The 25,445-nt window shown below is 38.0% G+C and overlaps 1 protein-coding gene across 1 annotated transcript in view; it reads left to right on the forward strand.

Moving 5' to 3' along the window:
• STK3 (serine/threonine kinase 3) overlaps positions 1-25,445 on the forward strand; it is a 123,352-nt gene that overhangs the window by 34,931 nt on the left and 62,976 nt on the right. The window contains exons 7-8 of the mRNA XM_072329996.1: positions 18,788-18,925; positions 21,906-22,031. Of these exons, the coding sequence (XP_072186097.1) occupies positions 18,788-18,925; positions 21,906-22,031 (264 nt within the window). The remainder of the gene's footprint in view (positions 1-18,787; positions 18,926-21,905; positions 22,032-25,445) is intronic.

The raw sequence follows: 25,445 nt of genomic DNA on the forward strand, positions 1-25,445 counted from the left end.
CTTTCTTAATGCGTTTGAAAGTAGTTGTGGTAGTATGTACACACATTTGAATGGTATTCATTGTTTAATCCAGTGATCTTCTTTGCTGCAGGAACCTCTACTTTAAGATTGTACAGTTGAATGTTTCAGCATTCTTTTGTTGCTGACACCAGCTTCCTAATAAAAAAGAAACCAAAACATCAACAGAACAGTTGCTGTATAGTCAGAATGTGTGAATGAGTGGGGGGTATGATGTAACTGATACACTTCGAGAACTCACCATTTCTTACCTCGTGTGTACATACTTAAGGATTATACTTCAGCTCAGATAAGAATAGACTTAGTAGGGCAGTGTGTGCACGTCTTATCTGGAGGCAGACTAGTGAGTCTGAAAAACTTATTGCAGTAGATAGGCAGATGATCCAGGAGCCTTAGGATTTTTAGAGAAAGGTGAGCATTGTGTTCATTGTCATTTCTTTCCCATGGTTATAGGCTACTTCCAAACAAGTGGAATCCTGTCTCTGAGTGAAGTGGAAAAATACAATGAATTTTTATGAAGTTAATTCCTTTGTGTAGATGTTCGTGGGGATGTGTGTATGTATACACTTATGCCTGTATATATGTACACACGGATATATATAATGTGTGTGTATATGAATTATATGTATGTATATTTATCATACCCATAGTGCTTTTTAATATTGTGTTTCTTTACAGTGACAGTATCAGATGTCCCATTACAGCTGAAAATTTTTAGATGGGTAAAGAGGTGCAGATCTTTTAAATTGTTTTTCTTAGTCTCTGTGTTTACCAACACCCTGAAAACATTATTTGTTCATCAGCTTGCATACTGTTCAGTTACTGACCACAACTGTGCTGTTTTGGATAGCTTTTAACAAATGTTTGTGCCTAGCAGCTGTGATTAACTTAAATCTCCATCTAAACGGGGGGTCTGTAAGTTTTATTGCTGAGAACGGATGCCTCAGGATTGCTGAGCCAGTGTGGAGAAAATGTTTGTTGTTTACGTGGTAGTTCTGCAATTCCAGCATTAATTGGATGCCACATATTTCCTTTGGAGCAGATTTCATCAGAGCTCCTGATCCATCAGTCTGTAGTTATCTGTACTACTAAACAAATTCACTTGGAAACTTGGAAACTTTGACTTCCACTCATTGGATTTAATCATATGAAAAAAAATATACAACCTGTTCAGCTGTGTCGGTTACATGCATGTAAAGCTTGTGCTGTTGTTCTGAAAATCAACATTTTAGTTTAATTTGAGCTTGATCTTCAGTTCAAGCAACTGAATTGTCTGTCTGGCAGACAGTTCTGTAAAGCAGAACCTTTGCATGGTTCTGCTTTAAATGGTGACTGGTGCTTTTATCAGTCTAACCCGGTGAGGCATTACAACTCAGCATTCTGGAACATGCAGGCTCTTTTTAGCTCTCTGCATGTAGAGGAAGAGTAGGATAATCTCATATTTCCCTTTTCTCTTATATGTTAGTTGATTTAGGATTGTCTTCAGCATTTTCTAATGCTTCAAGAAAACGCTGGCATAAATGAAATAGTTTCTGCATCATCTTTGTTTTCAGTTAATGCTCTTTATTCTGGTTGGATAACTTGTTTGATCTCCCTTGTGGCATTTCTAGCTAAGTTTCTGCATTCCATTCAACTAGAGAAGGTTTGTTCCCATCTTCAGTGAGCACATCCATTTATGGACAAAGATAACTTGCCAAAACATGTGGTTTGTTGGGGCCTTGGTTGTAGTTGGGGCTATGGCTGCAGAAAGACCTGCTGGAGTGTGCTGTGCATGTTTTGAATCATTACTTAGAACCGGCATGGATTGTGTAGAGTTGCAGTCAGAAGCTCAGCTAAAAAATCTCTTGTCTCTTTGCTTTTATTACTAGAAAAACTGTTCTGGACTTCACAATCATACCTTACTGCTGTCATTGCTTTTTGGCTGTACACACATTTGTGAACAACTGTTTTTAGGAGTGAAGCAGAGGAAGACTAAAACTTCATCAAAAATATCCGATGAGTATTTAGAGAACTCATTGAGAATTGCAACCACAGACATCAAAGCAGATACTGATGCATTGGTGTCACAAAGCCAAGTTCAAATATACCACTAGTTCTGTGTTTCTGTTGCGTCTCTCTTTTCCTCTTCCCTTTCCCTTTTCCTTCATTTTGATAAAAAATATTAAAGATAAAGTAAGTTTTGCTACTTACATACATGAACACAGTGCACAGTGAGCTGGTGGGTGGTGTGTTTTTCAGCAGTAGCATCAGCAGGTCACTTCCACTGGTATAGATTTTTATGAGCATGCCTTACAGGCTCTTCTTCATCCTGGCAAAAAGGAATAGCTAATGGTGGTGACCCATGTTGAAAAATAGTATTTTGTAGCTGAGATTTTGCTCTATCAAATAATGTTGTTGTGCTCTTTGTATCACTTGTAGTTTTCGTGGAACTAAATGGGAAGTATCATTTTCAGAGCAGCCTTTGCGTTTGCAGCCCAGGAGTGTTCCTGTTCACTCAGTGTGGAACAGATGGGCCTAAAGGTTGGACAACCACAACTTAGAACATTGCCACACAGAGCACCCTGTAAGGAGCCAGGAGAAACTGAAGGAAGAATAATTGAGATATCACCCTCTGTGCTTTCTGACCTTGCTGTCTGCTCCAGAGAAACTCTTGCTTTAGGACACGTGCTCAGTGCTTTTAGCCTGAGTGCCATATTTTCAGGTGGAGTACCCAGACTCCATCTGAAGTTTCAGCCAATAGTCTTCAGCAGCTTCCCAGCTCCTACTAGCTTTTGCTCCTGCTGCTGTCCTTTCTTTGTCTTGAAATGAATTTGTAAAGCTGCAGTTTGCAGCTGATTGTATAGGATTGCAGAGAGAAGATATCAGCTTGTAAATCTCCAGATATGGTGATAGAGTGAAGACTGTTCCAGAAAAGTTTAAGGACTAAGAAGGACATAGAGATTTGTTGTACAGTTATGGTACTCCTCATGCAAAGTTATACGATGATTCCTGGTGTATACATATGCACATACTGTTTTTTCTAGATGCGTGGACCATGCACCTGGAATTCACATCCATAGGATAATGCTGACTTCCATCTCTCATCAACAGCAGCTAAAACTTCTGATGTAATTGCTCTTCTGTGGCCTGAGAACATTGTATGTACATATGACCAACAGGAGCAATCTCTTTTATCAGAGGAACATTGTCAAAATAAGGATGCAAGAGGTCAAAGGTTGTTCAAGTCCATATGAAGCTGTTGGGTCCTGGCTCAGTTTTTATCTTTTCATCTCAGATTTATACAGCAGTGTAGTATTTCTTAGGATCAGCTTCTGGCAGTTTTTAGAAAATAGGTCTGGGACAATGTTTCAGGAGTTGCCCTTTGAGATCAGGGAATTGCCAGAGTATCACAGAATGATAGAGTGGCTTGAATTGGATTGGACCCACTGGATTGGGCTGCCCAGGACACCATCCAGTGGGGCCTTGACCACTGTAGGTGGGCTCACAAGAGCAGAGGATGGTCCCTTTCATCGCCCTGCTGGTGACCCCCTTCTTTGATGCAGACCAGGATACGGTTGGCTTTCTGGGCTGCAAGTATAGTAGGACTTTATGCCCTGGAAATCCATAAAAAATAAGAATTCTCACTTATTCAGGTCTTGTCTAAAGATTTTCAGCACCTGTGTTAATTTTCTCTCTATAGTTTCCTATGAAGTAGTATTTTAATTCACTCCTGCTGTATTTGCGTGATAGGAACCCAGTTCAGCTGAGAGGTATGCTGAAGCATACCTGAGGTATTCCCTCACCTCCTCACTCTGCTCTTATTCTTATAGATCAGTGTGCCTTTCTGAAATGTGATTTACAGGGGCAGCATACATGTGGTTCTATATCAGATGCTTCTGGCATGGGTTGCCCAGGGAGGCTGTGGGATCTCCTCTTTTGGGATTTTCAAAAGCAGCCTGGATTCGGGCCTGGGCACACTGCTCTGGAGTTGGACCAGGTGACTTCCTGAGGTCCTTTTCAGTCTTGACCTCTGGCCTCATTCTGTGGCACCTCTCAGCAATTCTTTTGAGTTTGTAACCATTGGCTTCCATCTGATGGGATTCTCATTTATCTTGATCTTTATCTGCAAGAGAAACAAATCAGTTCACTCAATTTTCTTATTACTGGTGCAGTCTTTTATTGGGATTAATTTAGTGTTTTCTTATGCAGGGAGGTTAACCAGAAATTTTTTCAGTAGTGCATATATCCCATAGCTAACAGTATATATATATATATATATATATATATATATGGCATGATTTATTTTTTGTTTGGTTATAAAGATCTTTTGCCTCTGTTAATCTTGGAATAAGCTGCTAAGCTGCTGTTGTTTGCATCCTTGAGTGAATGCTACAGCCACGTTGCTAAACTGAAATGTTTCTAGTAACGCCAATGGTGAATTTTTGTTCCGTAAATGTTTTGTGCTGAAACATTATTTTTGTGTGTACCTACAGTAACGGAGCTTATTTTCTATTTTTTCCTCCCTAATGTCAGCCACTTACGGAAACTATGGTAAGCATCTTTGAATGGGACACAATGCAAAAGGTTAAGCCAGACCCTAACGAAAGTTTAGAATATTTGATTAATAAGTAGAGTGTTTGAACAAGGCAGTGCAACACTGACCCCAGATCCGAACCAAGCCTAGAAAATCTTGTAAGTACTGAAATAAACTATTCAGGGTTAAATAATTCAGGGATCTTGATAGGTACCTGCTGCTTCCTTTATTTTATTTTTGTGTTCTCCCTTCAGATTCATTTAGAACTTGGTTTCAGCAAAGAAATTTAGATATAAGGTTAATGCACTCTGCTACAAATCTTTTATCTCAGTGTCTGTATCTACTTCTCTTTTCAAAATTTTACATTTTATACCATATGCATTATTTTCAATTATATATTTTTCTTCCTCTGTACTTTAGAGTGCCATCATGTGCACAGGACTGAGGAGTTTATCTGCATGAATTCTGCATAATTCCCCTAGGGTGTAGACCTTTGTGAAGATAATGACCATGTTTGAAGATCAATAATGAGATCTAATTTGTGTGAATTGCACCGTGGTCCTGTTTTCTCTATTGGGTGAAGTCTGTTGAAAGCTGAGTAGGTCATTTGGAGAGGAAGTGGAGATGGGCAGAAACATTTTAAGATGTTACAAATAATAACAAACAACATAATTCAGTGCATTATAGAATAAGCTTGTAATTGTGCTACTGTTTTGATATATATATTACATTTTATTTTAACAGTTGATAATTCTGCTTCAGAAATATAAAACTTTTGGGAAAAAAAAACAACAAAACGCACCAAATTCAGACATGTGTAGAAATAACGTCACTGACAGATCTGTGCCAGCTGCAATAGGTCTAATTTGTTTTTTTATTTAGAAGTGTAGATTTTAATTATTTGAAAGCTAGTGATTTTGTCAGAAAAAAATCTCGGCCCTTGATCATGACTAAGACATTTACAAAGACATACTGTTTATTTGCTTCTTGGAGATAAGCTGGAGGATTTTGCTACCCCTCTGGAACTAGTTTCTGTGCATTATCAGCAAAGGTTATTCTATGGCTAATTACATGGCAGTTCAGGTTGATTTAAGAGTACAAATGTTATTGCAGAAATAGAAGAGGCTTAGACCATTATTATTTTTAGTGTTCAGTAAATCTTCAGTGCTATGTTTTTCTTTTTTACTGTGCTAAGTTCAATTGAACAGACTTGAAAAGGTTAGTTAGCCACTTGGGATATTAAAAACAAAGTGGAAACTCCATTGTTTGTAGTTCTTAGAATATTAAAAATACGGTTTAAAAAACAAGAGTGGAGAAAGAGGAAGCAACAAACTTCTGTTGAGTCTTTTCCTGCCTGTCACCTCAGGGTGGGAAAAGAGATGGCCTTTAAGTTAGTACAGTCAAATGTGAGAAATCAAGAAGGTGTGCAGGAATAGCTTTTAGCTCTGATTCTGTATTTGATTTTAGTCAAGATGTAATTCAAGCAATTGTATTCTGTAGCCACTGTATGACCTACCCAGCGGCAGTCAGCTCCCCCCCATACACTTCTTTTTTTTAAGATAATTGGCCAATGTTTAGCTTACTAAATGTCATCTGGACTCAGTAAAAAGCAAGTGACCTGCACTGAATTAGTGTAATTGTAATACAAACAGAACATCTCATCGTTTTGGTCTCATACAGGAAAAGAGAAAGTTGGAGAGATTTTTCAGTTTGATAAATAAAACTGAAAATATGGGAAACTAACTTTGGCTCAGGGTTCATTTTACCTCTTAGTGTCATCCTTTAAAAAGAGAAATTCACATTCAGTTTTGTGCGTGCGTTCAAAGGGTGGACTAATAGGTGGATAAGGAGTTGTTTGGCTGGTTGTAGGCACAGGGTTATTGTGAGTTACTGTATGTCCAGGTGGAGGCTGGTGATGAGTGGCATCTTCCAGGACGCTGTCTTGGGTCCCAGTACTCTTTAACATCTTTATCAATGACACAGATGATGTTTGATGTTTCAAATAGCCAGATTTGACTTTATTATGCCTCATACAGTTTCTCTTTGTCCATGGAGTAGAAAAAAGTTAAATTTTCTCCAGCAACTGCATTCTCTTACGGGAAGGGATATTAATCTAGCAGTGAAATTAAAGAGCTGCAATGTAAGTGATATTTTTGTCAAACTATTAGAGAGAACATTGGAAATTCTGTCTAGGTAAGGAGAGCAACACTGTTCTGTGTATGTACCTGGGAAGGCAACATTCGTGTGTCACTTGTATGACAGTGGGACACAGACTGAAGAAGATGCTTTTCTTCTTTGCTTGAAGGAAGACAGAGCTTTGAGACATGAGAAGTTAGTACTCAGTTGCACTTTGATACTCGAGGAAAATGTTCCATAATTAATTAAACACTTCCATTATTTCACTGGGATGTGGGTACTTAATACCTGGATGGTTGTAGTTCAGTTTCTTTTCTTAGTCTGAACACTGTAAATGAGTGAGTCATTTCTCCTTGTACTTGAGATTGGTTTTAGTTGTATTACTTGTTTGTCTGTTGTCATTTGTGAACAGTGAAGCTCATGTTTCATGTCTCTGGTGTTAGCTGTGCTTGTTCTGTTTCTGTACTTGGCCAACCTAACGTTGCAATCCTCTTGTTACCAATGTCACCTCCAGAGACCCCAGTGAGCATGTTTTACATTCACACCATGCAGGTGGTTCTTCTAGCAAGATTCTGTTTTGGTAGTGTCACTGTCAGTTTAAATTATTGCTTCCTTTTGTGTTACCTGTAACTTCTTGGAAGTATTGTTTGTTAGATGGAAGTCCTAACGTAATCCACATAAAGTTGAAGACAGAGGAGCTGTTTTAGTGGGAGAAAGTAATTAGAAGGATTGATTGTACAGAAGTTCTATCATTCCTCAGGTTATTTGTTTCAAAATATTTCCTTCTCTCTAATCTGATTATCCTTTGCTGAACATTAGCTGTTTGTTCTGTTCTTTTTAGGCACTTAAAGAATATCGTCTCCCTTTTTGAAGTTGCATTTAACATGCTGGATGCATGTTTCACAATATTGTTACTTTCTCCTTAGTCTAAGCAATCCCAATGGATTCAATCTTTCCTTCTGAATTTTGTGGTTTACGTATCTGAGCACTGTAGTCGCTCCTTTTTGGAGCACCTTCAGTTGGCTTCAGTTTCACTGAAAGCATGATGCCTAAAACTGAACACAATACTGCTGCTGGAGGTCTACCATGACTTAAACAAAGAAGAACTACTGCATATTTCTTGAATCTCTTTTGTCATTACTACTGTGTGTGGTTATGGCAGACGTTTCACATTTACTGGCCAACCACTTTACTGCAGCTTTTTCTCACAGATATAAGTTACTCACTTTTTGACTCCTCTATTAGTAAATATAATTGCATGTGCAGTTTTTCCACTTCGTGTCTCAGTGAATGTTAATATATTTCTGGATGTAACCACTGCCTCATTTTCTGGGAAAGTGTAGAAAATACTGTGAGAAGAAGAGAAAAGATTTTATTATTAAAGTAAGCTATATTGTTGTGGTTTTCTTGGATGGAAAGTAAGTTTCATAGTCTGGGTAATATAATTGCCTTGCACTGTAGACAATGCACCACTATATCTGTGCATTTAAAAATACTACTGAATTAGTTGTTAAAGTAAGCCAGTAAAATAAGAGCAAAAATAATTGAAAGAGTATTCCCTGGGTTTAGTCATGTAACGTGCACTTTCAGAACAATTTCTTTGTTTTTTAACTGATAAGTAAAAAAGTTGTTAAATTTCAGTGCTGAAAAAAAATGTACTTGTTCAAGTTCTGTACTCCTTCTGAATGTCTCATGTTCTGTGAAACTTGAGATTTAGGTCATAGCATAGACAACCTAAAGTTGTGCCAGTGGAGGCTCAGGCTGGATATCAGGGAAGATTTCTTCACCTAAGGAGTGATCAGGCACTGGAATGGGCTGCCCAGGGAGGTGGTTTAGTCACCATCCCTGGAGGTGTTCAAGAAACATGTAGATGTACTGAGGGAAATGGCATAGCAGGTAAAATACTAGTGGTTGCTGGACAGTTGGACTGGATGATCTTGGAGGTTTTTTCCATCCTTGGTGGTTCTAAGATGTTTTTATTAAAGGGAAGTACCCAGAATTCATGAAGTTTCCTTCTTGCTCTTTTCTTGAATACTGATGTGGCTATGAAATATCTTGTAGGTGATGAGTGTCTTGGTCCTTGAGTAAGGTCTGTCATCATGGATAAATTGGAGCAAGAGGCATTTTGTTTTAACTGATCTTGCTGTAGGGTTCTGTTGGGACATTGCCTCGCCTTGTTTTCTGGAGTGGAGGGCTGGCCGAATCCCTCCAACTTTTTTTTTTTTTTTTTTTTTTCTTTGACAAAGAACAGCTGTTGCCTGATGTTGTTAAAAGTTGCTCCTATGCAACTGTGTTTAAAAATACCTTCTTTTACAAATCTTTGTAATGTAAAAATTGAGTCAGAACATTAAACCACTACGTAAGATGCTTCTTTCAATCTAGGGACAGCATATTTAATACCTATTTACTTTGTCCCCTTCTCACACTTGTAATAATCTTAACATGTACATGTGCATGCATCCTCTCTCCTTCTGTTCCTGCTTAAATGTGTTTCGCTAAGTCAGTGTTGAGACAGTGTACTTTTCAGAATGATAATGAATGAGTTTGTGGCTCATTGGAGTCTTTCATCTGGTGAATGTGTTGGAGATACTATCAGTCCTGTCACAGGTGGTATCTCAGCACTTCAGCTTCTTTCAGGTCATTGAAACTGTTGTGTGTTGGTAAGACATGGTGATTTTTGTTGTCCTTGGATACTGTAAAACTGTGTGGACTTGTAATTACTGGTGATGTGATCATTCAGTACAGCTTTTTAATAACACCTTAGGTAGTTATATGGTCTTGTACTTATGTTGGGTTATTTGCTAGTTACTCTGAAAAATCATTTGCGTGTGTGTATATATATTTTTAATCTAATTTTTATTTTTAAAATTATACTTCTAGCTGCCTGGAGAAGTTTAAGTAATAAATCTTGAGTACCCTGGAGCGATCTTTGTTTTCACTTTTCAGTGAATAACTTCACTTTGAAAATTGTGGAGTTTTATTTAAAAACAAACAAAAAAAAAAACAGCCCAATTTAGTAAAAGAACAGGCAGAAGCCTTCATTAGATTATGGATATTTCGATGCTTTATTTTTTGTTTATACAGGTTTTAAAAAGATGCCCTTCTTTGCAGACTTTCTATCTTAGCTTTCAGAGGGGAGGAGAACACTGAAAGTTTGATTGCTCTTCCTTCTATTACAACTTCATTGACTTCAGTGAGTTTGTAACGCAGACAAAATGGGAATTTAATGTTGTATTGCTGAAAAGGAAGGAAATGGAAGGACAAAGGTCAGTGAACAGGAGATGTAAAGAGGATTTTCTGCTGAAGGGTTGGCTTCGGTAAATTGAGTCCTATTGAATTGGATAGGAAAAAAAATTGTAACTATGCCATTTTAAAAGATAATAGATGAAAAACATACAGGCAAACATCGCAAACATTTCTCCTAATTGTGGTGAGTTGTCAAACTATATTGAGAGAAAGTCTGGAGAAAAGGGGATACGTCTGCTGGGCTTGGAGGGAGAGAGAGAAGAATAAGCAAACAAAGTGAGGCAAAAGAAAATTTGTGTACAACCTGATCAACTACTTTGAGGTGCTTCCAGATCTCTTTGAATAGTACAAGTGGTAACTTATGATAAAAAACCCCTTGATAAATTAGTGAGTTAGTTGGCAGTACATTAAGGGGGCATTTCTGGTGGAGGGTTCATGCTGATAAAGATTCTTACTACTCAGCAGAGAAAAGCTGAGAAGTATTGGTGATGGTTGGACTGGATGATCTTTTAGGTCTTTTCCAACCTCGATAACCTTGATAATTCCGTGATTCTGTGAAACAATTTGCATCACAGAAAGCTTGTATCTGCTGGCAAAGAGACACATTCTGAGCAGTGAAATGTGTTGGAACTAAGCAACATATTTTTGTCACAAAATAAAAGTGCAACCATTTAGCTGTGTGAATTTGAATAATGAACACACGTGTAGATGGCTCAATCATTTTGGATGAGTTAACAGTGAGAACTGGCTCTTTGTCTTGCTAATTGAGTAATGACCAGAGCAATAAATTTTGCCTTTCAAGTATGCCAATGCAAGTTTCAGGATATGTCTCAGGATATGCTGGGACTTTAAAGTTATGACAGCTCACGGTATTTAAAAAATAGTTGTATAAATGAGCTTGTTTAAAGCAAAATCAAGTAGAAAGAATAAACTTAAATGTGAATCTCAAGCTGCAGCTGTTGCGTGATGATGTTCACAAGGTGAAGGTTGCTTCTCTTCAGTGGGTATACAATTGCACTTGCTATTGCAAAATGTTTGAGATCAGTATCTTTACATTCTTGACCTATTGTAACGCTGTCAAAATGTTATGAACTCACTACCAATAATAAATTTTCGGGTCAATATATATGGCTTATCTTTCAGTAACCCATCTCTGCTGTTAATCATGTGATTATTCTGTCCATTATCTATCTTTTTGCTGTGTTTATTACTTTATTACTTTACATCTTAAGTGCACCAGTGCATCATACTTTGCTTTGAGCGGCAAAGGTCATCTTTCCAGAGAAGCCATTCCAGTGAATGCTGTTAAACCACAGCTGCGTTGTGTTTATTTATTTTCCTTCTTTTCTTCCCATGAGCTCCCCTCTCATCCCAAGTTTTCATTTCTTGTTTGTACTCGGCAATGCTGCTGATGTTAATATGTGAGATGTTTGTCATTTTGTTTCTTAAAATTACTAGGATATCATTTGCACTCTAGTGCACACATGATTTAATCAGTGGCTGATATTAAAGAGCTATTGAACATAATAGCTGTATATTTTGAATGTTATACGTACACTTCCCATTACTAGGATGAAAAACTTGGTAGTGTTATTGTTTATCCAGAATATGTCTGCACTAAATTTCCACTTATCTGTGGAATTCTACTCTTGCTTCTCTGGGACCTTGGGGAGGCAGACAAGTGTGTGACAGCCCAACCTTCCAAGTTTCTTCTTCAGTTTGTCAGCGGTAACTCTGAGAAGAAAGTGTCTTTTTGACTGAACGCTGATAGAAATCTTTACATTTTTGCTTAATGTTGGAATTCTAATGTATGTATATATTTTTTCCCTAGGAGTGTATGCTTTTTAATATTTGGCAATATCAGTTTTTCAAGTATTGTGGAAGGAGAGCACTGCTTTCCCTTCATTTACAGATCTAGCTTTTGGAAGAATATAACTGCTGTTTTTCTTTTTCAGATAGCACTTCAAAACATTTTATTATGATACTTCATTATTAATATTAGCTGTAAGATAATTTACTGTTAGGTACATAATTTACATATGGAGCTGAACCTCCAAGATTTACTCCCGTTTGGACTTTCCAGGACTTATCTTGTCTTTATGACCCTATGAAGTGTGTTCCCAGAGGGTCTGATAGGTCTGCTCCTAGGATTGCCACTGGTGCGGGCTGCCCGGTGTCTATTGCTCTTGCTTAAATAGTTACTTAGGAGAGGGTCAATAAACCAGTATTCAGATATAAATGGTAGCTTAAATCTTGCAAAGCCCTCTGTGTTTCTTGAAGGGGGAGAAGGGGAAGGAGCCTTGGCATCTTCAAGCTGAGTTCTTCATTATTCTTTTTCACGCTCCATCAAAATGGTGGTTAAAGGTTTAAGAAGAACTTAGGTACCCCGGGTGAAGGTGTTTCTCTCTCATGTTTTTGATGTCTGACATAGTAGAACCATCTAAATGTCAGTTTTGTGAGGAAAGACAAACATATGGAGCAATTCAGTACTGATTTGTGAAATAACATCTTTTATATTTACCACTATGTCCTAATAAAAGATAGTTGTGGCCAGTTCTCGTTTTGATAGAGAACTTTTTTTTTACTGATATGTTCAGAGAAACTTAAAAAAAAAAAAAACATAAACAAAAAAACAAGAGTGTGTTATGCCTAAGATACCAGATAGGCAGTTATCTGTTGGGTAGCTAGGTCCATCTGGAGTGCTTATTCACTGAAGATACCTTCCAGAAAATGCGTTTCTATGACACAGTTTTGGGGAAGCATTAGTGATAAATTTGGAAGATGAAATTTACTTGACAGCTGCACCTTTTCTCTGCTCTTTAATTCAGGGTAAATTGTTGCTCAGCTTTTCTTGTATAAAATTGGAATGATTGTTGAATTTCAGTGTGTTTCTTCAAGGAACCTCTGTAGAAGTAGGTAAAACAAGGAAAATGAAGAAAGTACTACTGCATGGGCCACTGGTTGTACAGTTTAAATTTGAGTAGTTCTTGATCTCTGATTTGTGCTGCTCTGTTGTCACTGAGGTTAGTAAATAGCATCACTATTGCAGGAAAGAAAAAAACAGCTTTTGCAAGAATTAAAAAATAAACATAATCACATGAGAGAATTGGTTCATGACTGAAGAAAAAGTACAGACAGCCCTGGGGTGCTGTGGTGAAAGTCATGTTTCGCACAGAAAGATAAATGAGCTTTCTAAATGCTTTGAATAGCACGTTCAGATTCGAGTTAGGGATTTTATCAAAACTGGGTGGTGAAAATCTCCTTGGATATCTGTCTGATAGGTGGCTGATAGAACCAGGCTTATTTGTAATGCTGTGCAAGGCTAGCGTCCGAGGTCTTCATGAAGTCCAATTTTCAGACTGTAAAAGGAAGATAGTAATTGTTAGGGTACTTCTTACAAATAAATTTAATATACGCTGAAAGAGAGAACAGAAACTGACTTCCTTATTGTTACACACTGAAGGAGTTGTTCAGTAACTTTGGTTTTTACTGTTAATGTTTTTTGCCAAAACAAACAAAAGGCTCAGCAAAGCAAAAAACAAAACAAAAAAACAACCCAAAACAAAAAAACAAAAAACAAACAAAAAAACCAACTACAACAACACACAAAAAGAAAAAACCCAAAAATCAACCAAGCGAAAAATAATAAAGAACCTGCAAGTATCTCAGAATCAATAAGGCTGGAAAAGACCTCTAAGATCATCTAGTCCATTGACCACCTACCACCTCTATTGCCCACTAAACCCTAAGTACCACATGTGCCTGTTCCTTAAACACCTCCAGGGGTGGTGACTCCACCATTTCCTTGGGCAGCCTGTTCCAATGCCTGACCACTCAATCTGAGGAGGAGTTCTTCCTAATATCCAGCATGAACCTCCCCAGGTTCAACTTAAGGCCATTACTTCTTGTCCTGTTTTGGTTAACTGAAGAAGAGGCTGACCCCCACCTCACTACAACCTCCTGTAAGGGAGCTGTAGAGAGCAACAAGGTCTCCCACGAGCCTCCTCCAATCCTAATTGCCTCAGGAGCTACCATAAGTTTTGTGCTGTAGAACCTTCACAGCTTTATTGCCCTCCTCTGGACGCACTCCAGGGCCTCAGTGTCTTCCTTGCAGGGAAAGGCCCAAAGCTGAACATAGCACTCAAGGTGTGGCTCCACTGGTGCCAAGTGCAGGATGACAGTCACCTTGCTGCTCCTGCTGGCTGCACTATTTTGATACAAGGCAGGGTGCTGCTGGCCTTTTTGTCCCCCCGGGCACACTGTTAGCTCATGTTGAGCTGAGTGTCGACCAACACTTCCAGATCCTTTTCCTCCATGAGTTTTTAAAATAGCAATGCCCCAAGTCTGTAGTGTTGCATGGGGTAGTTGTGACCAAGGTGCAGGACCTTGCACTTGGTCTTGTTCACCTTCTTCCTCATGCTGTTGATTTATTCCTAGGCGATGAGAAATAAGTAAGTGATGTTTTGGTAGCTGTTGCGAAGGCTCTTGAAGAGGGGAAGCAAATTCTTAACATAAATTGGAAGCCAACAGGATGTTTTTTCTCAGTTGATTCACTGTTTCTAAAGCCAATAATATGTTGCAGTATTCAATATATAGCCCCATTCTGAGTCTTAAATTGTATTTTGTACTCATGAATATATTACTGGCTATAAAAATATTTTTGAGTCTGTTTTCTGCAGATGCTGGCTATACTACTTCACAGCACAAAAATGATGAAATCACTGCAATCTTTGCTGTATCCTCCAGTTACATACATTATACTAAGCAAATGATGACTAATGCTTAAATATCAGTGAATCAAAATACTTTATTACAAGTCACTTAACCTATGTGATGGAGCTTTAAAAGGAAAAAAATAGTAGGACCTCAGCTGAGTTACTGTTGATTACTTGATGTGTTCTTGGGCTGTGGTATTACCCTGACTCACAGGAGGAATGAGCCTCAAGGACTTTCTGATTAGGAAATTCCAAATGCAGTATATGAGGATATCATTTTTCTTTTGGCATTTCCTAATTCATCTAATTACATTTTCACACCAATAAAAATTGTCCATGGAATAATCTTCATGAAAGAAATGATTGCATCCGGAAATTAATTACAGGACCCAAAATTTTGGTCCCTTTAAGCATCATAAAAAGCAAATTCTGTTATGATTTGCTATTTTGCTCTTGTTTGAGTCTTGGTCCTCTGTTCACCATTAAGCCTGACTACAGCAGCTGGTTATTGTGCTGATATATCCTTTCAGAGTAAATTGGTCAACAGTTATGGTAGAAATTGTTGGACTGTATGTGCAGTGCCCACTTCAGAAATAGCTACTGAAGGCTTCCCATGGTGATGCAATTTGTGGTTTATTTTTCTACTACAACACCTTCAGTGCCACTCCCCATTCTTTAGTTGTGTAGATAGCATGTTTGCTGTGGCTTCTGATTTCACCCAGGGATGTGGAAGTTGTCTCGGAGCGCTGTGTGAAAGGCGAGGCAAAGCAGAGTCGGACTCAAGGCTCAGAGGTGGAAAGGCCAGTTTAGGACAAATTGGGCATGGTTTGTCTGTTAGGCAGGCAAAGATAAACACTGATTAAGTTGTCATGGTCACTCAGGCCTGAGTTTTGACATCTCCCAGCTTAGACATGTATTTATGAATAAAAGGATGATTAAATGGTTAAAACTGAAGGAGTCATTCAGTCTAACATCTCAGCTGGACATGAGACATACCAATCTGTTTCAGATACACAGGGAAGTGTGGAAAGTAATGTTGAAGGTGTGAGAGAGAAGAATTAACGCTGTCTCTTTCTTAGTAGGTCAGAGACTTGACTGTGGAATCATTTCCCTCATTGTTTCCTTTGGTTGGCACTGCCAGCTTAGCCCATGCAGTTAGGTGGGTGGTAGCATATATTAAGTGTTTGCTGATACTGTGCTTGTGGTGTGTGTTTTCTTTTTTCTAAACAAAAACAAACAAACAAAACCATTGGCATTAATAGGTGTAGGAAGCACAGCATAAAGTGAAAGAATGTAAGTAAATCCTATCTTGGCAGCCATGAAGGACAGTAATTGAAATATCTTAGTTTTATTTTAAAATGACTGAGTTCTGTTGAGATAGAAAAGATGTATTCGGTAATAAATGGAAGAAAAAATGATGAATAAATTCCCATTAGATAAGAATTTTAGTTTTATTCCCGGTGATCTGGAAATAAGTTTATAATTCTCCAGTGGTTGATTTGCAAGTTTCTTGGAAGGAAACAAAAGAAGCTGGAAGTTAAATCATAGGCTTCCTTTGAAGGTGAAAGGGAGCTTAACATTTTGCATAGAAACGTGCAAGCCAAAATTAGGTAGTGAAGGGGCAAGATGGATTTGTATATAACCTCCAGCATTTCAGGCTAAGTAAGGAAAGGGAGTGATGAGAGATCACAGAATTGTAAGGGCTGGAAGGGATTTCTGGAGATCGTCCAGTCCAACAGCAGTTTCTCTACAGGAAGTTGCACAGGAAAGTGTCCAGGTGGGTTTGGGATATCTCCAGAGAAGGAGACTCCACAGCATCTCTGGACAGCCTGTTCCAGATGGGAAAGAAAGGTTCACGCTAGGATGTGTGTGACATAATTAACCAGTTGGACTGCACATTTAGAAGAAGGAATTAGTTACTAAATATGTCCTTGCATTAAAAAAAAATGGCAATGTCATCCATATATATTTTTTTCAGATAATGACAGCTCATGTCACATACCAAGATCTAAAAAAAACATGTAGTGTTTGTGTTAAATAGATGTGTGTATTTCTGAAGCTGTCACTTCCAACAAATTTACAAAGCATACTTTGTTTTTAGCATCTTGACTGTAACTGTAGAATATCTTCTTTTGTAATTTTTATTTCCTGCTGTGAAAGAATGATTCATGGTTTCTATCTTTCTTCTCATTGTCCTTTGTAAAGTATAAAAATGTCAGTTCTTTGCTATGATTCTTCACTGCTGTGTAGTTGATCAAAAGAGTTTGCAGAAGGAAATAATTTTTCCAGAACTTTGGAGCTCAGTAGAATTCCGGAGCTAAGCTATGCTTATGTGCTGAGACATAGGTCAATGCTCATTGTCAAATAGGAGGTATATGTTTTGATACCATGTAAACAGAAGTTACTGGTTTTCTGTTATAGCTGTGTGCTTTCAATAGCTACTGCAGAGCTAGCTGTTAAGAGTAGCTAAAGATAAGATTAAAATCATCAGTTCAGAGTTCAGATAGGTCATTACTTTCAAGGACAGGAGCAGCTGAATTTGTTAGCCTCACCTTTACCAGAAGCACTTCGCCTGTACTGACAATTTTATATCGCAATTAAGTAATTAAAGACAACTACAAGGTAATAGAGCACTACTTCTCCAATCTGGGATCATATGTTAGTTTGGCAAGGCTGTCCACTGAAAATACAAAGCTGCTATAAAATACACAAAGTTTATTTAAAAATATATATATATGCTGATCCTCTCGTTTTTGAATTAGACAGCATTAGATAGTAAAGTAAGCTTTGTAAATATTAGATTTAAAATGTAGTATCTGATACTGAAATATTTTTTCATTAAAAATGCAGTACAGAGTTCTTAAATTGTTCTCCATGGTTTCTGCTTCTCTTCAGCATACAAGAAAAAATTTAGAATGAGGATTTTGTACAAGTTAAACAGGCTTTGAAGGGAAGTTGAGCTTCTCAAGAAGTTGTGGGTAAAATCTTTCGAAGTTTTTTCTCCCTTTTTCTCTGTTTTTCAAGCACAGTCTGAAGCTTCTGGTACAACTACTGTGCTAATAGTGTGCATGTTTCACCTTCTTCTCCCTTTTCTGAGCATGTATATCTGTCTATGCCTGTAGAGAGAAACAAATGAAGGATTGCAAGCTTACAGAATGTTCTCTTCTTTTCAATTCAGAGGTTGTGATTAAACTGAGCCCCATTTTAGGGAGAAAAAACTCTAGTTTCTGTCAGTAGACCTGGGTCTGAATACTTTGTTGCTTCAGAAGTGAAGCTGTATGCATTTGTTACTACCTGTAGAAGTTCAGAATTACCAGTTATTTTATACTGGTCTCTCAGAATTGCACTGCTTGTCTTCTCTTTCACTCGCCTTCTCTCTTTTGTTTTCTTTCTTTGCTTCTTACCCCCTAACAGTATAAATCTGTAGTTGGAAATTCTGGTGAAAATCATAGAAGAAATAACACAATTTATATAGTCTCAAGTAGGACTTTTTTTTGAATGTAGCGTGAATCTTTTTCATAGTTGAAAAAAATCTGTATAGTACTCAACAGACTGGAATTTTTTTACATCTAGGTAGAACGCTTCCTATCTAATTTTAAGCAAATTCTCTTTGCTAATAGGGAAGTTACTTGATCGGTGTTGTCAACTTTTAGGTCTTAGCTCTCCTAGCATTTGTTTAAAATAATATATTAAGAAAAGCAAGTTTCAAAACTACAGCCGAATAGAGCGTGCAGCAGCAAGTAATGGACTCTTCTGAGCAGCTCTCCTATAAAACTAAATGCAGCTAAGAGACGAGAAGGTGAACTTGGCTTTTCATAGAGAGTTTTCTGGGTCTGTTTGAAGAAGCAATACCATTACTGAGAATTTCTGAAAGAAATCATATCCTAAGACCGATGAACAGTAATAGATAATGTAGAGAGTGATGTGCTCAATGGGATACAGTTTAAATAGAGAAAATCTAATGGGAAGTAGCTACATTAGTAGCAGATGGATTTACATCCTGAACCTCCGTCTGAGTGGAAATCCTACCCTACTTGAAATTTGTCTTCCAGATTCTTAACTTGATAAGAAAGGTGGATAAAGCACTTGATTTCCTTGAATTCAGTACTGTGATGATGTGCTTTGTTTAAATTTTCTATTGTTCTTGCTTATTATCTAGGCTATTTTTATGATTCCTACAAATCCCCCTCCAACCTTTCGGAAGCCGGAGCTCTGGTCTGATGAATTCACAGATTTCGTGAAGAAGTGCTTAGTGAAAAATCCTGAACAAAGAGCCACAGCAACACAGCTGCTACAGGTCAGTCTTCAAGTTTCAGAGGAAATACAAGTTTTATGGCTTTATCTCCCTGTTTCAAACCAGAATGGTTGTGAAAATTTAAGAGCATGTCGCTTGCCTTATTTCTTCTCCATTTTGTGATCTTTATCACCTTTTATATCTCTAGCACTGTTTTGTTCCTCCTTTGTTACTTCTAAACAATTATTTCCTCCTGAAGTTTAGAGCTGGTTCTTTGTATTAAAAATGGGTTCTTGTTCGGTGATTAGAGGCCTTCAGTAGATCATAAGGTTTAGACCAGTGTTATGTTAAGGAACCCTTCAGTACGGACCACCCATGGAGTGTACTCAGTCTGCCCTTTTGGTCATGCCAAATTAAACAAGACAGGTTGTTCTGTATCCTAGAAGGATCTGATATGGATGGACAGGATAAAGAGGGTATTCTGGGGCTGTTACCCCAACTGAGCACTTTTAAATTCCAACCACAGTTGACAGCATGAACGTACACACCAGGCTTTAGATCTCTCACTGAACTAACCTGTGTGTTGCTTGGAAATGTAACAGTTGGTACTAAGTATCATTTAACATTTTGGAACTGAGATGCAAATAAAGCTGAGAAATTTCAAAGAACTACAAAAATCAAACAGGAGGGACTGATCTGTCAAGAAAGGTATAGCGTTGTGAAACCAACAAAATTTTACAAGAAATATGTGTTTTGGTGCACAGAAAAGGGGAAGACATGAAGAAAGTATGCTCTTTTAGTTTGGTTTGCTTCTTTAGTTTTGTTATCCAGTTAACTTCAGTACTGTCATAGTCAACCTTTAAATAACCAAGGGAAATCATGTCTATCTTCATGTTGTAGATGGAAGGCAGATGAAAGGAAAAAATCCCTAGAATATCTGTAGTTGGTTTCTTGATGAATCTAAAATTTCCCATAAATGAATCTAAATGATTTAGATTCATCTGAAATGAATCTAAAATTTCCCATGAATAAGCTTTCTTTTCTAACAAGAAGAAAAAATTAAGTAAGCTTTTAGATATTTTCGTGTATGCTTTTCACTGCTACCGGTAAATATTGTTCTTAATTTTCATTTCATCAATCTACATAAGAATCTGAACTTCTGAAATTTCTGGTGTAAGACAATTGTGATACCTGTATTCTGTCTTTAGGTAGGAGCATGCTTGTTTTAAATTTACATTAGAATCTACCCCACTACAAGAAGAACGTCTTTGAAAGTAATTTTCAGTAATAAATCATAAAATTCATATTTAATGGTATGAAGTATTTTATTTCTCATGGAAAGTAAAATAGAAGGGAAATAAAAGTTGGAATTCAGCGTTTTAGTGTGATGACTGTATCAATACTTGAGACCTTCAAGATCAGAAATTTGTATGCTAACTAATGACTGGAACTGATTAAAAGAGACTTGTATTAATGCATACTAGTAACAAAAAGCCTTCAGTGTTACATGTCCCCTATGCTTACTGGCTGGAAGACTGACTACTTGCATCCATTAGTTGTACATTTTGCCTTTTTCTCCATGCACAGTGGAGCAGGAGATGCCATGGCTATGCTGGAGGGGTACAGGTGGGAATGGAAATACCACTTGTGAGCATCAGTTATGGAGGGGAAAGAAGGGTAATAGAATTTATGTATCAAGGGAGAGGATGGGTAATATGCAAAGGAGGACACTAGGATTTATCAATTTTGTTCTTCATAGAACAGTTTTTTAATCAGTAATAGTACTTCTGAAGTGCTGAGAGCTACATTTTGACTCAGTTGTACTTTCATATCTTTCATATCTTTCATATGATAATGCATGACAAGAATTTTTATAACAGTCGGGAGTTATTAGAGCGTAAAAGGAATGTAAATGGTATCATCCACAGGTTGTCTTCAAGGAGGAACTGATGCTTTAAATGGCTTTGAATTAAAATTACTCTTTCTGCTAAAAGTAATGTTTTCCTTTTTTTTTTTTTTTTTTTTTTTTTACTTGTTCCACATTTTCACCCTATTAGATGAAGAAATGTTTTATGACATATTCAAGTACAGGTCTGTTGAAGTAAGCAACAGCCATACTTGCTCTGCTTACAGCCGCTAATTTATGCTGTCAGCTTGTTAAGATTAATTAAATACTGTAACTGAATATCTGAAAAAGTTTGTTTTTCTATGTCAGACAATCACCACTCTATTTATTTACTACTTAATGCACGTTTCCTTGGGACAATTATGTCCCTAACTATAAAGCAGTCGTTTTGTAGTTACATTTCCTAAGTCTTGCTGTTTTTTGTTTTGTTTGTTTATTTTTTTTTTAATAAAAATCAAAGTCTTGTAGAATAAGCTGGAAAGGACTTCTGAAGAATCGTCAAGTTGAACTCCTGACTGTACACAGGACCACCCAAAATCCCAACTCCATGTCCGAGGGCGCTGTCCAAACCATCTATGAACTCTGTCAGCATGGGGCATTGCCCACCGCCCTGTGCAGCCCGTTCCATCCCACCGCCCTCTGGTGCAGACCCTGTCCCTCACCCCCAGCCGCCCCTCCCCTGCCGCAGCTCCATGCCGTTCCCTCGGGCCCTGTCGCTGTCACACACAGCAGAGCTCAGCGCTGCCCCTCCGCTCCCTATCAGGAGCTGCAGCCGCCATCAGGCCTCTCCTCAGCTCCTCTGCTTTGGGCTGCACAAACACAGTGGCCTTAGCGCTCCTCATGCGTCTTGCTCTCTAAGCTCTTCCCCACTTTCATAGCCCTTGCTTGGATGCTCTGTAATATTTTTATGTCCTTATATTGTACGTCCATACCAGTATAGAGTGGGTAAATAGAAGTGAAATCTTAGTTATGAAGTAGTTGAAAATTGCCACGTTTTAGATTTGAATTACACTGTGATGTGAAGTACCATCTATCGTTGAAGTCATTGGTGTTGAATAACATTTGCAATTATATCTGAGCCGTATCTATGGTAATGACGTCATTGAATTTCTTTTTTTCTTTTTTTTTTTCCCCTAGCATACATTTATTAAGAATGCCAAGCCAGTTTCAATTCTAAGGGACCTTATCACTGAAGCTATGGAGATAAAGGCAAAGCGACACGAGGAGCAGCAGAGGGAACTAGAAGAAGAAGAGGAAAATTCGGTCTGTATTTCTTTTTCCTTAGAACTTTTCATATTTTATAGATAAGTCACTATTGTTTTTTGGCAGCTTCCTGTCCTCACATCTTCAAGTACTTTTCTGTTTCTACCGCTTCTTTAGCCTGTGAGGTCCAAGTTGTTTGTCCCTTACTCGTAATGAGTAACGGTTCTGTAATGCTGTATGAGCCAGCTTTCAGTACTGTTTCATGCATCGCCATAGTAAGTTTTAAGAGGTGGGTGGAGAAACCATGTCAAGTTCAGCTTTTCTGACTAGCATTAAAAAAAAGATAAATACTGTTGGAGTCCTATTTTTACTTCTAGAAATGTACAAAAATTTTCATAAGTTCAGATTACTTAGCATTTTTAGTAGAGTCTAATACACAAAGTAGTTACCTATGCAGCAAAATAACTAGGGTTTGCAGTATTATTTGAATGAAATTGTGCATGGGATGTAGAAATGATGACAGCTTTTAATTCTTCCAATTATGATGATAGTAACACACATATAGAGTGGGAAATAGATCATAATTACTTTAATTATTTGGCAATTGTAGAAATAAGTCAATGTTCGTTATTACTCTAGGTGATTTATGAGGGCTGTTCTGAAAGTGATGCCTCCTGTTTAGTGTTGTCCAATGACGTTAGCTGTTGTGTTTGCTGTGGCTTCCATGTCACCCAGGACAACATGGAAGTTGTCTCAGAGCACTGTGTGTAAGGTGTGGCAAAGCAGAGTTGGACTCAACGCTCAGTGTTGGAAGGCCAGTCCAGGACAAATTGGGCATGCTTGTCTGTTAGACGAGCAAAGATAAACTCTGGTTATGTTGTCATGGCCCCTCACACCTGTGTTTTGACATCTTACAACTTAGATATTTATCAACAAGGGCTGTTGTACAATACCCAAAAGTAACATAACTTACTTTTGATTATGCTGGCCCACAACATTGTTGGTGGGTGCTAGTGGCATGGCAGTGGAGGTTGAATCTTCCCACCAATATTCCATTGCATTTTGCAATGTGGCAGATGGCAGAAGAGGAGCAGTCTGAAGTTCTGACATCTGACATGGAGGTGTGCGTGAACCTAAGGTGTGTGACTGAATTCCTCCATGTGGTCAAAATGGTACCCACTCATGTTCATCGATGCTTGCTGAATGTTTGTGGAGACCAAGCAGTGGGTATGAGCACAGCAAGGCATTGAGTAGTGCATTTTAGCAGTGGTGACATCAACATGAAATACAAGCCACGTACTGTATGACCATGCAGATATTTGTGAGTGTATCATGCAGGCTCTTGTTCATCACTGGCCAAAACGCATAGCTAATGGTAGTGACTGTGTTGAAAAACAGTTTTTGTAGCTGAGATTTGCTCTATAGTGTTATTGTGCTCTGTATATCTTTTATAGTCTCCATTGGAATATATAGGAGATGTAACTTTTAGAGTAACCTACATATATTAGGGCAGTATTGTGCAATGCAGCACAACGTTCTTCAGGAGAGCATATTGACACACATACAGTGAGAGCCAGGTTCATTCAAGAAATAAAATACAGGAAAGATGGAATACCTGTGGAAGTCTTACAGCCAACAAAAGGCAGCAGGGCAGCAGTGTAGGCTGCCCTGTCCCAAATCATATAAGCTTTGTGTGTTACGGAGCATTAGGTGATGATCTCTAAGTAGTAATACTTATCAAGCAAATTCTGTGGACAGAAGTTCTGTTTAGATAATGGCGTACACTGTGGTCTTTCATTTTCTATTCTAAGGGTATGTTCTAAGAATGTTGATAGCCTTGTCTTTTAATCAGTAGTAAATCAAATGTGGAAGGTTGAGGATTATTGTTTTACATTAAGAAATGCTACCTATGTGATATGTGACTTTACATGCAGAGTTGATGTTTGTTACTTAGTATATAGAATAGCTGGCATCTGAAGTGACCGATCTATTACATATGTTAAAACTTAGTGTCTTTACTAGCATTCATTCCTTCCTGTTATTGCCTTGCAAGTTGTAGAACTCAAAACGTTTGGGCATTGTTGATGCATTTTCCACTAGCCCAAAATCAGGTATAACTTCCAATTATGTAGTCTGAGGTTCAGATGGGGAATGAGGCTGTCAGGTAGGGATGAGGCAATCCCTACTAACTCAGTATGTGGTGCACAGCCAGTTCTCCCTTACTATCTGGAAGATAGAGAATCAAACTTTGGCTCTTCAACAGAAGAAGCATCTAGCTTCTTCTTCATGCTTTTTGCATGGGTATAAATGTCAGAATTTAGGATCGCATAATTTTTATTTATTTATTTATTACAATTTAATGTATAAGGGAGCGTTATACAAGGGAACGTGTGACTTGATCATAATGATTCGCATGGGAGTGGTCAAGTCCAGGAGTAATCTGTAGTAAAATTCATTGAGGACTAAGGCAAATCAGAAAATCTTGTATTTGCTACTGCCCTGTGTGTGCTTTTGAGGCTACCGTAATTCAGAGGATGTATTATATTACCATGGTACTGTCATTGTGAGTTTAAATGTGTAGTTGCTCAGCAAAGGCCAGCATTGTGTGTGGCGGAGAAAATGGATGCTTCTTTAAAGTCAGTCTGTGTCGTTCATGTAAAGTCTAATAGGGGAAGGAGTAAGTCTTCCCTTTCAACTAGGAGGAGGAAGAACCAAGTGTAACAAGAAGATATAATTGTAGGTGGGGCAAAGGAAAAGAAAGTAGTAACTGTTGCTGCATACAGAGGGGCCTATGGCAGATGTCACTGTGGTGATTTTTTTTCTTCTTCTTAATTAAGGATAAATAAATTTCTCTATTCCTAGGGTTAAGTTCTTGTGTAGGGGTTCTGTGCATTTTTCACCATTGTCTTTGGCAGATGTATTGAGGCTACCGTACCTACCAGAAGCTATTTGCTATTGCAGAAATACTGTGTAACCAGCAAAGGGATGTCTAGGCAATTTATATTGAATTGCTTATTTTTATTCTAAAAAGTTGACTTTTTCCGAAAGGTTAAGTAAAATAGGAAATTTTTTCTTACATGCTTAATCGTTTAAAAAGATTTTGGTTTATTGTATGGGAGATTGGTAATCACAGCCTGAACCTCTGATTAATCAGCTGAGGCAAGTATGGGGTCAGCTGTGGGAGCACAGGTGAGAGTGATGTAGCTGTGCTCCCGGGAGGGGTGGAGCTTGACTCCATCCCCTCTGAGACCTCATTTAAGGGCTGACTCCCACTGGAGCAGTATCTCTTGGAGATCGCTCACCAGGGAGGACTGCCCCAGCTGCTTCAGTCAAGGCACCACCATTGGTGAGTTTTTCCTTTACTTATTCATTTATACCTTCTGTACATTTTGTTACCATCTGTACATTAAAAACCAATACAGTTTATATATTTTTTTATGCTGTTGATATACGTACATTTTTATTTCCCTGTTT

Source organism: Excalfactoria chinensis, chromosome 2, assembly GCF_039878825.1.
Source record: "Excalfactoria chinensis isolate bCotChi1 chromosome 2, bCotChi1.hap2, whole genome shotgun sequence".
In the NCBI taxonomy this organism is placed as follows: Eukaryota; Metazoa; Chordata; class Aves; order Galliformes; family Phasianidae; genus Excalfactoria; species Excalfactoria chinensis.